Source organism: Phoca vitulina, unplaced genomic scaffold (assembly GCF_004348235.1).
Source record: "Phoca vitulina isolate PV1807 unplaced genomic scaffold, GSC_HSeal_1.0 scaffold5, whole genome shotgun sequence".
NCBI lineage: Eukaryota > Metazoa > Chordata > Mammalia > Carnivora > Phocidae > Phoca > Phoca vitulina.
Window position 1 is genome coordinate 724255 of NW_022589708.1, and position 16480 is coordinate 740734.

Below are 16480 nucleotides of genomic sequence, written 5' to 3' on the forward strand. Positions count from 1 at the left end.
GTGCTCGGCGCTCGGTGCTCGGTGCTCGGCGCTCGGTGCTCGGCGCTCGGCGCGCGGGAGAACCACACGAGCCTCTGCTCTTCCCCACGCCGCGCGGCGACAGTACCCGGCACGGGGGCCGCCACGCCGGCCGAGAGGGCTTCTGGTTTCCTCTGGCTTGCACCGAGCAGCGTCAGGTGTCCGTCCGCCCGCGCGGCGCTCGGCTCCGGGGCCCCGCGTGCCCCCCCCGGAGCTCCGCGCAGGGCGCTCCCGGTCGTGGGTTCGCCTGCGGTTTGAGCGTAGTGCTGTAGCCCGGGTGCTTTTGACTGCTACCCGCGTCATCCCTGTAACGTTTTTCTGTTAAATGCCGCTGGTGCCTCAGATGTTTTTCTTCTTATAGCAGATTGTGACTCTTCTTTCATTGTATGACCTTTTATTTTTTCTTAAAGTAACTTCTTTTTATTTTATATATTTTTAAAGTGCATTTCTTTTTTAAGAGTGGTACTTAAATATAATGTGAAAGGAAAACAACAATGCTTTGAATATTTCCTTTGAAAATGAGCTGTTTTGAGGGTTAAATTAAGGTCATTAAAAGCATAATGTGGCGCCCCAGGCTTACTGTAATTCATTTGACTGTTAGTCTCACAAATCTTTCCCAGCTGCCTGGGAAATTAGTGATTCATTGAAGTAGTTCGTGGTTTTTGGCTTCTTTCCCTATATGTTTCTATGGTCATTAGAAAATTAATGATTACTTTTTCACGTATTTATTATCAATAAAAATATCTCTCCCAAAGTAGTTCTCCACTTACACAGATCAGGTGTAGAATAGGACAGTGACCTGCCGCTGAAGCCCCCAGCCAGAGGGGCCACCCAAGCCCCAGCCCCGAAACCTGCTGGGCCTCCTCCCGGTCTCTGGCTCACGCTTGTCCTCTGTGCGACCGCAGAGAGCTTTCCCGAACCCCATCTGACCTCGGTCCCCTGTTTCCCGGTCACCCCAGGGCTGGACCACGCACCTGAGCTGCTGTCCCTGCCCACAGCTGTCCCTCAGACCCTCGCTGCTCCCCGACCAGCAAGGGCCTCTTCCTGCCTCTGTCCCTTCACTCAGTGTGGCCTCTCTCCCTCCAGCTTTCCTGGTGTCTCCTCCTGTGTGTGGATCCTGGCCTGCGGGGCCCTGACCCGGAGCTTGGGGCCCAGCCCGCGGTGTCCGGCGTGTGTGTGTGTACCGGTCTTCTCCTGTCGGACGTGGGGAGGAGTGAGCTGCAAGCCTGGAAGTCAGTGTCCTCGGCCCAAAGGCCTCTGAGCCCAGGCAGCGCGTGTCTGTCCCTCTGAAGCAGCCCCTTCTGTCCGTTTCAGTGAAGCGCTATATCCGGAAGGGCGTTCCCCTCGAGCACCGGGCCCGCGTCTGGATGGGGGTGAGCGGAGCCCAGGCCCAGATGGACCGGAACCCCGGCTATTACCACCGACTCCTCCAGGGAGAGCGGAACGACAGGCTGGAGGAGGCCATCAGGACAGGTGAGCCGCCCGGGCAGCTCCCCAGAATTATAATGCTGAAGAGGAAATGCACGTTGTTCAAGAGGCACCTGCTGTTTTTAAGTTGAAATTTTATTTTTCTTAAAGGAAAACCAAAGCTTAAGCATTCATGAGGGGAGAACAGTGCTTTTAATTGCTTCAGCCGGCCAGGACGGACGTGGGTGAGGGAAGGACCAGGTTTCTTCCGTGGAGAACCCGAGGCGGGTGAGCAGGCTGCTGAGCCAGCCGTCAGGGCGCGGAGGGTAATCCCCGTGAGGGATTTGTGCTGACGACAGCGCCCTTGGGCTTACAGACACGGTGACCCGCGTGTCCTGACGCTGCACACCACGGCTGCCCGCCTCGGCGTCAAACTCCCGTTGTCATTTGGGGTGCTGACGGATCCCCAGATTTTCTCAGTGGCCACATAGGCTCACCAGCTCTTAAATGTCCAAAGTGCCCAAACAAATATTTAACCTAAACTGAAAAATTAGATTTTGAGGAAGTATCTGCCTTTATGATTTTGTTTTTGAGAAATACAAACTTAAACACAAAATACTTTATTTTTTTTAAAGATTTTATTTATTCATCTGAGACACAGAGAGATATATATGTATATATAGAGAGAGAGCATGAGGAGGGGGAGAGGCAGAAGGAGAGGGAGAAGCAGGCTCCCTGCTGAGCCAGGAGCCCGATGCGGGGCTCGATCCCAGGACCCTGGGATTATGACCTGAGCCGAAGGCAGACGCTTAACCATCTGGGCCACCCAGGCGCCCCTATTTTTATTTTTTAAAAATTTAAAAAGATTTTATTTGAGAGAGAGAGCATGCACACATGAGTGGGGGGAGCCTCAGGGGCAGAGGGAGAAGCAGGATCCCTGCAGAGCAGAGAGCCCAACTTGGGGTTCGATCCCAGGACCCTGGGATCATGACCTGAGCTGAAGGCAGAGGCTTAACCAACTGAGCCACCCAGGTGCCCCACAAAATAATTCTTTAAAAACCCAATTACTTGAATGTGCTGAGAGGTGGGGCTCCATGGTGGCGTGAGATTGAGGTGTGTCCCCAGCCTAAGGAAGGGGGTCCCTCAGCCCTCGAGGCAGCCCCAGCACCGGGACCGGGGGGAGGAGGGGCTGCCGGGCTGCCTCAGGTTGGGGGAGGCCTGGGGTCCAAGGGAGGCCACGCATATCAGATAAAACAGAATGTTGCTATTCGTTTGAAAAGTGAATTTAGAGGTTCTGTTTAGTCCCGGCATTTTTGGATAACAATTTTTTATTGTGGTAAAATATACGTAACAGAATTTATTGTTCCATCTTTCCAAACTGAAACTCTGTCCCCCTTAAACACCAACAACTTCCCCACCCCCGAGGCGGCCTCCTCCTGTCTCAGGTAAGGGACATCATGCAGAATTTGTGCTTTTGTGTCTGGCTCACTTGGCTCAGCGTGGTCGACATTGTTGCGTGTCTCAGGGTCTCCTTGCTTTTTAGGGCTGAGCATGGTTTGGCTGTCAGGACAGACTCCGTCCAAGGTCTCTCTTCTGCCGGTGATGGGCACCCCGGTTGACTCCTGCCTGTGAGAGTCTGCTGTCAGGAACCGGGGTCCAGAGATTTCTTAGAGACCCTGCTTTCGGTTCTTCTGGGGACGTGCCCGCAGTGGGACTGCTGGGTCACGTGGTCGTTCGAAGTCTGGCTTTTTGAGGGACCTGGAGAAATCACTTTACCGGGACAGAGGGTGGAGCATTCATGCTGCATGTGAGCACAGCCTGAACGTCCCTGTCCACACCTCCTTCCACAATGGGGAGAGGGGCCGTTCCCAGAGACAAGTTTCAAAACATGTGGAAAACTCCTCATAAAGAGTAGTGTATAAGAATGAGCACAGCTGGTCACTCCAGAGTCTGAATTAGTAGAAAACACTAATTTTCTCCTCTGGAATGTTTAGAATTCCAGGAAAAAAACTTTCTTATAAACAAACATACAATGAAAAATAACGTGCTTTGAGGCAGTAAAGCTTACTGTTCAGCTCAGGTCTGTTCTCCGGGGAGCAGAGGTTCAGCGCGGGCGCCGTGGGTAGGAACAGAAGCACTGTCCCATGGTGGGGACGCAGGTGCGAGCAGAGGCCGGCCCACAGGCGCCTCGCCCGATGGCGGGCGGGGAGCTGAGGGTCCCGCGTGCCCCGGTCCGTTCTGGTGATCACACCTAGCGCGGCAGCACACACACCACAAATCCCATCTAAGTGAGGTCAGTGGGTTCGGAAGACAGACACAACCCTCCTTCCTTCCTCCGTCTGCGGGCTAGCACGTGTGAGCCAGCTGTCGGGCCCGCGTGGGGCCTGGCCTGTAGGCGCCGGTGCCGAAGGCCGACAGGGCGTCTGAAGGGGGTTCTCCGTGTGTTTTCGATCTTCAGAATTGGGAAGATTTTCCAGTGTTGGGAACAAGAGTTCACCTGTGGCCTGGGGTCCTAGAGTTGAGCGCCCTCCCTGGCCAAGGGGGGACATTGGGGGTGGTGGTGCAGATGGGGTGCAGGGCCGAGGACCTTGAGGAGAGGCGGGGGCAGCGACCTTGGAGAGAATGTGCTGTTGGGGCCGCTGGGGCACCGGGGCCGTAGCTGGACTGGGCGGGACACCCCGCCAACACCTTTGTCTTCCATCCTGACTCCTGTTACCGTGGCCCTGTTGCCCGTGGAGGGCGGCCAGGGTCGCCAGGCGGGGTTTTAGGCCTCGTCGGGGGTAGACACAAGGACTACTTTGTACATCATAGGCCAGTCTTCCGTCTCCACCGTCTGGATAATTCCGTGTCGTGAATTTCCCTGCAGATATGAACAGGACCTTCCCGGACAACATTAAATTCCGGAAGAGTGCAGATCCCTGCTTACAAAAGACACTGTACAACGTGCTGCTGGCCTATGGGCGCCACAACCAAGGTGTGGGCTATTGCCAGGTAAGTTCCAGGAAGTCAGCACACGCCAGTGGGGAAGGTGAGTGTGATGCGCCCGCAGTTTATAGCAGGGACGTTCTCCTGGTGAAGGCTAAGTGTTCAGTCCTGTTCATGAGCCCCAGACGCAGGGCTGTGACGTTGAAATGTTTCCCAGGTAGAGAAGCAGTACAATGTCTACTTATGATTTCTTTTGGTGCCAGACCATAGGGAGGGGTGAGGCTGGGAAGCAGGCAGGACTCACTTGTGTGAGCAGGGCTGTAATTACTGGAATGAGTGACCGGCACCTCCTGGCCTCAATGCAGAGTGCGCGCGTGTGCATGTATGTGTGCACGCATGTCTGTGTGTGCATGTGCATGTCTGCTTGTGCGTGTGCATGTCTGCACATACGTGTGTATAGTGTGTGCATGTGCGTGCGTATATGCATGTCTGTGTGCATGCGTGTGCATGTCTGCTTGTGCATGTCTGTGTGCACGCATGTCTATGCGTGTGTGCGTGTCTGTGTGTGCATGTCTGCACGTACGTGTGTATAGTGTGTGCATGTGCGTGCGTATATGCATGTCTGTGTGCGTGCATGTGCATGGCTGCTTGTGCGTGTGCATGTATGTGTGCACGCATGTCTGCGTGCGTGTGCATGCCTGCTTGTGTGTGTGCATGTCTGTGCATGTGTGTGTGCGTGCACACGCGATGTGGCGGGGAGTTCCTTCCACATCATTTCTGGAAGTCAGATCTTCCTGCAATTGCAGATAACAGCAAGCCTCATTACCTGTCGATTTGTGTCACCTTGTGTGGGTTTGCTGCAGGAAGCAGCACGTCACGTGTGGACGAATCATTCCTCGTTCCTCCCAGACGTCACTCTGCCTGGGGCGTGGGGGAGGGAAAGTGACAAGGGCCCAAGTGCTCTCTGCGTGCCTGCGTGGGACACGTGGGCCTTCCCGTGTGGGCCTGTGCTGTTGGGGCGTGTGAGCGGCCCGTGCACGCACTCCCTCGTGTGTCGTGTGTCGGCACCGCACCTTCTGCCTGTGACCCACAGTGGCAGCGGCTTCCCGCTTCCCGAGCTCCGGCTTCTACAGTTTCCTGGGGATGCCGGGATTCACGGATGGGAAGTTTGCATCTGACCGTCGTGGGCGAGGCTCCAGGAACTCGGTGCGGGTGGGGGTGGGGGTGGGGGTGAGGGCAGCGGCTGCAGAGGTGGGAGGGGGCAGGTCCTTCTGCAGAGACCGGCGGCAGCGGTGCATACCAGAGAGCGCTGTTCGCTGACCACCGCGCCGGGCTGTTCGAGGTTGCTCTGGTACCTGCGGGCCATGGCACAGCAGAGGAGGCGCGGCTGGGCTTCTGGTGCCGCCAGAACTTAGGGTCCTGGGCGAGGACTGGCCTGGAGGCGCTGAGGAGGCCGCGTGGTCCAGAAACCGCCTTTACATATTCCGGTTACTGTTCTTGCAGCTTTTTTTTTTTTTTTAAAGATTTTATTTATTTGAGAGAGAGAGCACAAGCAGGGGGGAGGAGCAGAGGGAGAAGCAGACTCCCAGCCGAGCAGGGAGCCCGATGCGGGGCTCGATCCCAGGACCCCGGGATCATGACCTGAGCCGAAGGCAGACGCTTAATGACTGAGCCACTCAGGCGCCCCTCTTGCAGCTTTTAAAAACAGCATTAAAAAAACAGCCCATACAGCTTTAAGCTTGGCACGATGCCAAAGCTCGGGTGCGTATTTGTGAGACTGCACGCGGGCCGCAGGACGAGGTGCACGGCCACGAGGGTGACACCAGGAGTCTGTTCGGTCTCGGTCGCAGGCGGGGGCCCTTTGCGGCCTGCGGGAGGGTCTGCTCCAGGCCCCTGGCCTCCGGTGGCCTCTGGCGGTCCCTGGCGTGTGCCTCCCTCGTCACGTGGCCTCTCCCTGCGTGGTGTCTGCGTGTCCAGATTCATCTTGCTGGCTGTGCCCCCGTTCCCAGAGGAGGACACACGCAGCTTAGGAAACAGAGACGCACTAGAGAAGGCCAGGGAGGACGTAGAAGGCGCAGTCGTGCAGACGCTCCCCCGCGGTGGGTGAGCCCCGCGCCTGTAGCTCGCGTGCACCGCGAATTTCCCCCTCCGTCTCCATCCAGAATCCGTCCACACCCCCCGTGTCAGGCCACGTTCCTCGTGGTCTTGGTGAAGTTCGGCCCCGGGTCTGGTTTCCTGATGTAGTTGTGCCGTCAGACCGTTGTAGGAACGGGTTGTGTGTTGTGTCTCATCGCGAGGCTGAAGGCGGGAGGAGAGTCTGTAGGTTTCCAGGCTGAGCCCCGAGAGCTTGCTCACACCCTGTTGTGTTTCCCCCTCCTCGTGCCGAGTGCGTCACTGAAAGGCCACCCCTGGATGGGGCGGATTTTGGGGGAGAGCGAGGGAAATGCAGTTCGTGGGGAGCAGCCCGAGGTCTGCAGAATCTCGAGCTGGGTTAAAACTCATTTTCTCACTTCAGGGAATGAACTTCATAGCGGGATATCTGATCCTCATAACGAAGAGTGAGGAAGAGTCCTTCTGGCTGTTAGATGCTCTCGTGGGAAGAATACTGCCGGGTATGTGGACTGTTCCTGCCGCGGGCCTTCCCCGTCCCGTCTCTGCCGCCCTCACGGCGGCTCAGCTGAGGAGGAGGGATTTCATCAGGACGGAATGGGAGTTAAAGGGAAGAGAAGGATTTAGGGTGATGGGCTCCAGCTGAGCAGCCTGGCAGTTCTGGCCCTGGTGGCATTTTCTTCGTGCTGTGTCTTAGAGCTTGGACTTTCTGTGTTGGGGGCTCGGCCCCAGTCCCCAGCCTGAACCGTCGTGGGGAGACTCATGGGACCTCAGTGCGGGGCCCGCTGGTCCCAGAATCTGAGGGAGGGCCACTTGGCTCCGGGCACACACTTGCTCTCGAGTTTGGGAATCGTCCCAAGAGTAATCGTCCACTGGTACTGTTACTGAGGTAAAATTATTCTTTTCACATGTTTTTACTTTTCTTTTTATTAACAAATATTAACTGTTTTAAAATTAATTACAAGTTAGTCGTCAGTTTATTGGCTAATAACCACTGGTTTTGGTGACGCGCAGCGTAGATGGAGATCGCTTGGGGAAGACCTGTGCCCTCCACAGCGGGGACGGTGTGGCGACCACTCACAGCCTCATGCCCGGCCTGGGGCGCGGATGGGCATGCCTCTGGAGTCGGGCTGGGGCCGCCCCGCGTCACCCAGGAGAGCTGGCTGTGGCCCCGGCAGCCCCGTGCCGGCTCCGTGGGGGTGTGCGCCGTGGTTTCTGCCCCGCGGCACACAGCACGGGTCGGCACCAGAACAGCTGTGCCGCACGGCCCAACTGCTGAACCCATCTTACAGATGAGGACACCTGAGGCCTCGACCCCCCGGCTGTCAGACCTTGGCACGTGTCTCACGGAAGCGTGAACCAGAGTGGCACCGCGACAGAAGGGAAGCATCTAGACGGGGCCGCCTCAGGCTCCGGGCCGCCATCCGTGAGGGCACAGGCACCCACACCGGTGGCCCGCCTGCATGGGCCGCCTCCGAGGAAGGCGTGAGCACTCGGCGTCTCAGCTCCGCTGCGGGGGCCTGAGCGGTGGGCGCGGGAATGGCGAGGAAGCAGGGGCAGGACGAAGTGGGGACGGAGCCGCGTCCAGAGACTGAATTACGAGGAGTGTTTCTATCCCGGATCAATTCAGTTCTTGTCTGCAAAGGCCTGTCGTGAACCTGCCGGCTCCCAGTGTTGCTCTGGGGGCTTGGGAACATCCGTGAGGGGAGCGTGAGAGGCCCTGGCGCCACGCACAGCGCGTCACCGACGGGTAGGACAGGTGTCGGGGCAGTAAGCGCGACTTAGAGAACCAGAGGGGCTCCAGACTGACCCTTCTTAGCCCATAAAATGTCATTTCCTACCATCACGAGGTGCTGTTGAACCCAACTGCAGTACAAACAGGCCTCAATTCAAAACCAGTAAACAAAATCGCCAGGACGGAAGGGGATGGGAGGCGCTGCTCGTCGGCCCACAAGCCGGGTGGTCCCAGCGCCAGTGTCCTGCTTTGACTTCTTTCTTTCTGTGTTACACACAGAGATGCGCTGCCAGGTCCTCCCGCGAGAAGCTGAGGTGGCGCGGAGCGTAGACTAGAACCTCAGCCAGTGCCGCCCGGTCCCCTTCTCCCCGGAGGCGGCTGCGCGGGTTCGCGGGGTTCGTGCTCACACATGCAGAGACACACAGACGACACGGTGCGGACCAGCAACGCGGAGCATAAGCAGTCGGAAAGATGAGCAGAGACGAAAGCAGGTTCTTTGGAAAAACTGACAGAACAGGCAGGACTGACAGAAAAAGTGGGTATTTAGAAATGGAAAGGGTGCTGTAATTTGGAAATCTGTAGACTTTTAAGAACTTCAAGAGAATATGAATAAAATGAAGTGGCCAGATGGAAAACTGAGGAAAATACCGCCTAACAAAGCGGATCGGAGGGAACCCAGAATGTCTGAGATGACCCGTGGGCAGACACGCAGGGTCGAATCAGACCTCAGAGGAACGGGTCATTTCTTTGTCAGTGCTGGAGAAAACAGAGGAAGAAACACCCCTCAGTCCGATACGGGCCGGCACCTCCGCGCGGCCGTGCGTGCACACACAGCCACGCTCGCCCAGCCAGCAGCAGCTGGATCGTGACGAGCTGGGGTTCTCCCGGATGCAGGGGAGGGCCTCACTGTGAGATACTCGAGGGCAGAGTGAAGCCACGCAGGCTGGAAAGAATCCTGGGGATGCGTCCTGACGCTGTGATTGTGGGAACAGTGTGGTGTCGGTCAGGGATGGACAGCACAGCGTGGAGCCCAGAAATCAGTCTGCTCCTCCGCAAGTCTGTGGGAACTGGTACGGGAGATAGGTCAGTTAATGGGGAAGAGACAGGCCGTCTACAGCCTCATTCTGGGACAGCTCTGCGTGGAAGGAAACAAAGTTAGACCCTTAGTTCTATTCCAGATGAATTCAAGACGTAGGTGAAAAAGCAAAACTTGGGGCGCCTGGGTGGCTCAGTCGTTAAGCGTCTGCCTTCGGCTCAGGTCATGATCCCAGGGTCCTGGGATCGAGCCCCGCATCGGGCTCCCTGCTCAGCGGGAAGCCTGCTTCTCCCTCTCCCACTCCCCCTGCTTGTGTTCCTGCTCTCGCTGTCTCTCTGTCAAATAAGTAAAATCTTAAAAAAAAAAAGAAAGCAAAACTTGGACCCGAGAAAATAAGATGTACAGTGGTTTCACGATTGCTGAGTATGGAGGAAGTTCTTGAACAAAATTCTATGAAAGATGTGATTGATAATTTTAATTACGTTAAAATGAAAAACTGATTCTGACACGAGATCGTAAGCAAAGTAAAAAGAGAAGCTGCAGTTTTGGGGAAGGTGTCTGTGATCATGTAACTAACACGTCAAGGATTCCTAAAACTCAGCAGAAGCAGCTCCATAGAAAATCCTTCCGTTTGCAGTGGAGGCGGCCTGCGTGGCTGGCCAGGGTCTCCGGCGAGCAAGGAGCGGGCTGAGGCCTATGAAGCAGACGGCGGAGCCTCAGCACGGCCAGCACTGGCCACCGCCCTGGGCCGGTGACACCCCAGGTTCAGAGCCGTGTTCTGGAACATCAGCATGCAATGCCCGTACGCACTCAGCTTGGCCCTGCACGCGCAGACCTGGCAGCTCACACCAGCCATGGGGGCGCCAGGTGGCCTCTTCCGGGTCGTCCCCACTCAAACCCAGCATTCGGCAGGAGGAGGAAGGGACAGGAGGAGGCCTCCCTGGTGCTGACGGCGCCGTCCGACCTCGGGAACACGGGGAGCACCGTCGTGGGATAGCGCACCGAGTCACGAGCCAGCGCCAGTGAATGCATATGCTGGCGTCCTGAGAAGCTGGTGTGACCAGTTCCCCTCCAAACACAGGGAAACAGGTTGTTCGTAGCCCAGCTCAAGCCAGGTGGTCCAGGTGAGGGACCCAGGCAGCGCTTCGGGGAGGCTCGGGTCCTGGGGAGCAGAGGGGCCGGCCTGAGTCCTGAGTCCTGTGGCTGAACGTGCCCTGGAGGGTCATCCCGCCTGTGGGCTGCACCTCATGGCCCGTACCCCTGCCTGCAGGGGGGCCGAAGAGCATCAGTTTCGGAATTCGATTACGTAGGCCTCAATCCCAGCTTGGCCGCTTACTACTCAGCAGTAGTCACACGGCCCTTCCTCCATCTGTGCGCCCCGCCCCCACCCTGCCCCCCAGCCCGGCTCAGCCCTCCGATGTGCTGACATGGCCATGAGGCTGTTTGCAAAAGCATGCCGTCCCCAGGAGAGCCTGACGCGGGGCCCCGTTCAGAGCTACGTAGGAGGTTCCTCCGTTCTGCGCTCAGCTGAGCTCAGATGGGCCAGAGGCACGGGGTCCGTCTGCCTTCACGTCAGGGCAGGATGCGGGGAGGAGGGTGGGTCTTGGCCCTCCTGCCCTGGTGACTGGCCTGGGCCCGTGGCAGTCTGGGTACGAGTTCAACGGGTCTATTTTCGGAAGTCGCTGTAAGCCTCTCTGGGGCCGGGAATGAGGCCACTGTGCTCGGAGCTCAGCAAACCCTCTTACCCGTCCAGGGCTTAACCCCGGCTCCCTTGGCAACGTCACTCAGAGAACTGGGTCGAGTGCAGGACACTCTGAAGGGACAACAGAGACTCTCTGCCCTCATCTGCCCGGGTGGGCCAGGATGTTGCTCAGCTTAAGAGGAGGAGACAGATGCAAAATGAGGATATGAGCAGGAAAAACTGAGAATTCCTGGATTTTATAACCGAATTGGCTTCTATTAAATCATTTCCAGGGTCCTTTAGTATTAAATGTGGCCTACTGCATGCTGACTCTTTGAAAATCAGCAACGTGACCACGGTATCATGTCAGTGTTTGTGGGGATCCTGTTTCCACTGGGCTGGTTAATTAACATCTCGTCCCTTCGCCATGGTGAATGGCCAGAGTGCGGAGGGGCAGCAGGACCAGAAACTGTCCTATTTATTCCTCTTATATAGACCACTTTCTGAATTTTAATAGCAAAAACTAAGCATTAAAATTTATTATAACGTGTTGCGTTAATGAGCTAAAAAGTTCTTTGGCAAGACAAACGTGCCTTCCGAGAAGACTCGCTGTGGGAGGTGTGGTTCTTTCTGAGCCGCCCAGGCCCTTGGACGGCAGAAGTCACCTTAGTGGGTTGTGCTTTCTGTGCTCCTATGGCCTGGGGCCCCCAAGCCACTAACTCCACTAAGGAATTTCTCCAAATTAAGCCGTCGGTTCTCCTTGGGAATGAATAGGACAGACTGTAGACCTCACACTAGCTGTCCTTCTGTAGTTAGAGGGGTGGGGACGTTTGGCTCCTTCTAGAATTCTGGGAAATGTAATGTCCTGGACCCTCAAGTGTGCAGACAGCATGTAGGACTGACTCTGTGAGCCGACAAGCCCTTAGGGCTCCACGTGTAGACATTTGTGCCCAGAGCCCCCGTCCTCTGTGAGGCTGCCTGGACCCACAGCTTCTCTGGCTCCCGGGAAGGGGCTCACTGTTGCACTGTCCCCAAGGCTCAGGTGGCCCCGGGCCTGCCCCTCTACCCCACAGCCTCCCTTAGTTGGGTGGGCGGGGGGCGGGCCCCGGCTGCATGTGTCGGCTCCAGGAACTGCGTGTGACCTGTCCTTCTGTGTCCAGCTTATTTTGTTCACTGAGCACAACGTCCTCGAGGTTCGCCCATGTAGCAGGTGTCAGGATCTCCTTCCTGAGGCTGAGTGGTGTCCATTCCCCCGAAGGCAGACATGGGCTTGCATCCGCATTTTGGCGGGTGTGAGTACTGCTGCTATGGACACGGCGTGCAGGCTCCTGCTTTCCACCAGCAGACTCTCACTGCTGCACGCTGGGGCCTCGCTGGGGGAGCCGCTCCCAGGGCTCCTGGCGTCTTGCTGCGGAGGCTCCCTGGAACCTTCTGCTTTCCCCCCCAGCAGAGAGGGGGCCAGGGACGCAGTGCCTGGGTTTCTGCTCTCGTCCGTGTGGCAGATTACTACAGTCCCGCCATGCTGGGCCTGAAGACAGACCAGGAGGTCCTGGGGGAGCTGGTGAGGACCAAGCTGCCGGCGGTGGCGGCCCTGATGGATGGGCACGGCGTCCTGTGGACCCTGGTTGTGTCACGCTGGTTCATCTGCCTGTTTGTGGACATCCTGCCCGTGGAGGTGAGCGCGGCGTGAGCCTTGCTGGGACCAGGGCCGCGTGGGCCGCCCCCCCATGATGCACCGTTTGTTTCTCTGCAGACAGTGCTCCGAATCTGGGACTGTTTGTTCAACGAAGGTTCCAAGATTATCTTCCGGGTGGCCCTGACCCTAATTAAGCAGCACCAGGCCTTTATTTTGGAAGCGACCAGTGTGGCGGACATCTGTGAGAGGTTCAAGGAGATCACCAGGGGGAGCTTTGTGACTGAGTGCCACACCTTCATGCAGGTGAGTGTCTGGGGCAGGCTCTGCTCCGCGGCCCCATTAGCCCGGGGGAGAACCAGTCTGCATGTCCCTGTCCCCTCTGGGCCTCCACCTCGGTGGCCCCCTCAGCCCTCCCAGACCCACCTCCTCCCGGAGCTCCACAATAGCTGCCCCTCCTGCTGGGCCGCAAGCCCCATGATGGGCTTCAGGGCGGCCGGGACCCCCATGGGACCAGTCCAGGTTCACTGGGTCGGAGCACAAACCCGTCGATCCGCCATCCTGTTGGAGCCCTTCCCCTGCTGCTGGCATCTCTGGTTCCGGATGGCTCTCCTTGGCCCCAGTAGGGTCGCACGGGTCTGTTGTCTGTCCTACCCTGAAGGGCAACTCCCTCAACCGGATCCTGGACCCGGTACCGGCGTGTAGACCACTCAGATCTGCTGAGTGAATGAAGCAGGAGCTGAAAGGCCTGACAGGCCTTCTGAGGAGGCCGCGGAGACTGGGAGAGGCAAATCTTAGGTTTCCCCCTTTCCACCTGAAAGTGGGGAAGGAGGAAGTGTGGGGGAGGTGGCGGAGGGCGCCAGGAAGGCCAGTGGCCAGGGAGTTCTGCCTGTCTCCCAGGAGGTAGCAAGCCCCCAGCTCTGCTTGGGGCACGGGCAGCTGTCAGGCGACGACGGACGGGCGGCCTTCTGCAGGCGGGACTGCCCTAGAATCAAGGATGTTGCAGGTGCGCGACTGGTGTCCTCTGGTCGCGTGGAGTGAGGCAGCCCTAGGGAGCAGCCTGGACAGAGCCAGAGAGAAGCTGGGGCCTGTGCCCCAGGGCTCAGGGGAGGGTGGCCTGCTCTCTGGCTGCAGTGCTGGGGACCCCAGTCGCCAGGGGCTACAAGCATCTTCTGAATGGTAGGGCCCGGATGGGGAACACGGGACTGAAGCCTGTGGCCGACTCATCGGGAGGAGCCCGTCACGTGGGACTGACTGCCTCGTCCAGAAGGGCTTCTCTGTCCCCCGAGCCCTTTGGTGCCAATGTTAGGGGCAGAGTCAAACAGCAGAGGGCAGGGGCGTGAGTCTGGGAACGAGTCTGCGATGGTGTGTCCAGGAGTGGACAGGACCCTAGCCCACCCTCTCTCTACCCCCACAGCAAGCCCCTCGTGCGTCAGAGGGCTGCACTGGAGGTGGCTCAGGGTTTTCCATTGAATGAGCTAGGGTCGCCCTTTAACACATACGACAGCTCGGGGGTCTCTGGTACGTTCCCAGGTTGTGGGGCCGTCACCCACGCCCCGACCCCACCCAGCAGTCCCCAGTCTGTGGGTTCGCCTCCATGTGTGACGCTAGCCGAGGACCTGCGCGCGCACACACGGCAAGTGCTCCGGAAGCGCTAGCGTGTAGAGAGCGCCGGAGGGAAGCGCGGACGAGCACGAGGCTGCCAGGCCGGCTCCGCCAGTCTGCCCACGGGGACACGACACCGCTGTGCGTGGTCCCGCAGCACGGACGCACCCCTTGGAGGGAAGTTGTTGGGGAAGTGGCCCTGGGACAGTGTTTCTGCATTAAAGCACGCCAGCACAGTAACCGCAGCTCATGCGTCAGGGCTCTCCGCGGTCCCGCGCAAGAACATCCAGAACGTTCTGGAGAATAAAAGCAGTGACCTCGCACGAGCTCAGTGCAACCATCGCGGGAAGAACGCACCTCCACGCCCACGTCCCGGCACCCAGCAGAGGACGCGCCTGCTCCCCTTTTCAGGAACGTGGCCCGTTAGAATGTAAACTCCACCCTGACCTCAGCGCCGGCTGAACACGCACGCACCTGGGGAGGAATTTCAAAAAACCCTTCTAATGCTAGCCTTACGTTTGGCCTAGTTTGTAACCATGAATTTCTCAGCCCTAACTGCCGAAATTATCAAATCGTTAGGCATAGATGATGTGACGGCATGGCCCTCCGCTCCCCAAGGGCTCAGTCAGGCTGGTTTCAGAGCCACCGCAGGCCCTGGGGTTCAAGGGTCGGCACAAGCGCCCCTCCCCCGCCGCTGGCAAGCCCTTACCTGGTGCGGGTGGGGGTGCCGCTGAGCTGGATTCTCACGTGGATTGTTTCTCTTCCAGAAAATATTCACCGAGCCCGGGAGCTTGTCCATGGCCACCATCATCAGGCTGCGCGAGAGCTGCAGGGCCAGGCTGCAGGCGCAGGGCTGACTGGGGCCGCTGCCCGCCGGGGCCGCAAGGCTTCATTTCCAGGGCTGACCAGTTTTTACTGCTTTCCCTTCTTAGTGCTGTGAATACTCGATGTCTCTACGCTTGTGAATTTTTTTAAAAGAACGATTTAGAATTCTGTCATTCTGTAACTCAGTATGGGTTATGAAGTCATAAATTTCTAAAAATGTGTCTTTACTTGAGATATTCACCCATAAAATGTGAGATGTACGTATTTATAATAAAGTATGTCAACACTATGAGTTTGTGATTATCTATCAGCTTGTCTGCCGACTGAAAATGAAAACCAAAACAATAAACTATCATTAGCGTTATTAATGCCAAATCTTCTTCCGCTCCTTTCCGGGGCACAGCATTACCTTACGTGAGGTTTGTGCACACAGCACGTGACTGCTCTTTAGACACGTGATTTTTTAAAAATGACTTTTGAAGTCACCGTATCTCGTGAGTAAAGCAGAGGGAAGTGGGTGAACCTTGGGGAATGGCAAGCATCTGCCTGGGGTCTGCGAGTGCAGCCGCGGTCACCCCGGATCCCTGGAGGAAGACCCAGCAAGACACCGGTCTCCCGGGCCGACGGTGGCGCTGCGGCGCGGGCTGCAGACAAAGGGGAGGGAGTTATGCATGGGGGAGGTGCTACCCGTCAGCACCCCCGTGGCTGCGGTTTCACCCCTAGATGGAGGCGCATTCCAAGGCACTGGGTGATGGCAGCCGTGCCGGCGGCAGGGGCCCGGCTGTCCTCACTCCCAGCCCAGCCACAGCAGAGGCACTGCCCTTCCCCCTGCGTCACAGAGGACGCTGCCCTGGGACCACACTGCATGCGCAGACGCTCTCGTGGGGAGGGAGTGGTGGCCCGGGCAGGCCGCCAAAGCCTGGGGAGTCCCAGAGGCCGGCCACCCCTCACAGGGCAGTGCAACGTGGGCTCACCAGTGTGGGGCCGGCACAGTTGCCGGGTGAGGCCTGACACACACCAGCCGTGGGGCCCCGAGCCCCCCCCTTCCCGGAAGCAGCTCTGGGGCAGGCCCTGGCTGCAGGTACGCAGGCGCCGCTTGGGGACACTCCAGGCCCAGGGCTGCCTGGCAGGCAGGCTGGCTTCAGCCTCAGCCAGCAAGGTCCGTAAATCCTCGGAAGGCACAGGTCTTTGCTTAAAAAGGAAAGATTAAAATAAATCTTAGGCTTCAGCTCCTGCTCTGAAAGCTCTTGAGCACAGCCAGTGGGGCCTCCTGCTGCCGCCATCCTGGAGGAGGAGAAGGCGGCCCATCTTCAGAGGGGTGCGGCCACAGGGCTCCAAACAGGAGCGGCCCGCAGGAGCCTGCACCACCCTCCTCGCACCCATCCTCATCCTCACCTTGTGGGTGGGACACAGTGCCGTCGCCGCTCACTCACAACTCCTGTTTCTCCTTCAAGTTACCCAGTAAGACCAGCAACAACACAAGCTCTCCCAAAAGCTCGGGGCACC

General features: G+C 57.9%; 1 protein-coding gene across 1 annotated transcript in view; it reads left to right on the plus strand.

Annotated features, from left to right (window-relative positions):
• The window catches only part of GRTP1 (growth hormone regulated TBC protein 1), a 20251-nt gene extending 4639 nt beyond the window's left edge, over nucleotides 1-15612 (plus strand). The window contains exons 3-8 of the mRNA XM_032402568.1: nucleotides 1333-1491; nucleotides 4292-4416; nucleotides 6866-6962; nucleotides 12414-12586; nucleotides 12665-12850; nucleotides 14917-15612. Of these exons, the coding sequence (XP_032258459.1) occupies nucleotides 1333-1491; nucleotides 4292-4416; nucleotides 6866-6962; nucleotides 12414-12586; nucleotides 12665-12850; nucleotides 14917-15006 (830 nt within the window). The 3' untranslated portion in view covers nucleotides 15007-15612. The remainder of the gene's footprint in view (nucleotides 1-1332; nucleotides 1492-4291; nucleotides 4417-6865; nucleotides 6963-12413; nucleotides 12587-12664; nucleotides 12851-14916) is intronic.
• Nucleotides 15613-16480: the final 868 nt, after the last annotated feature.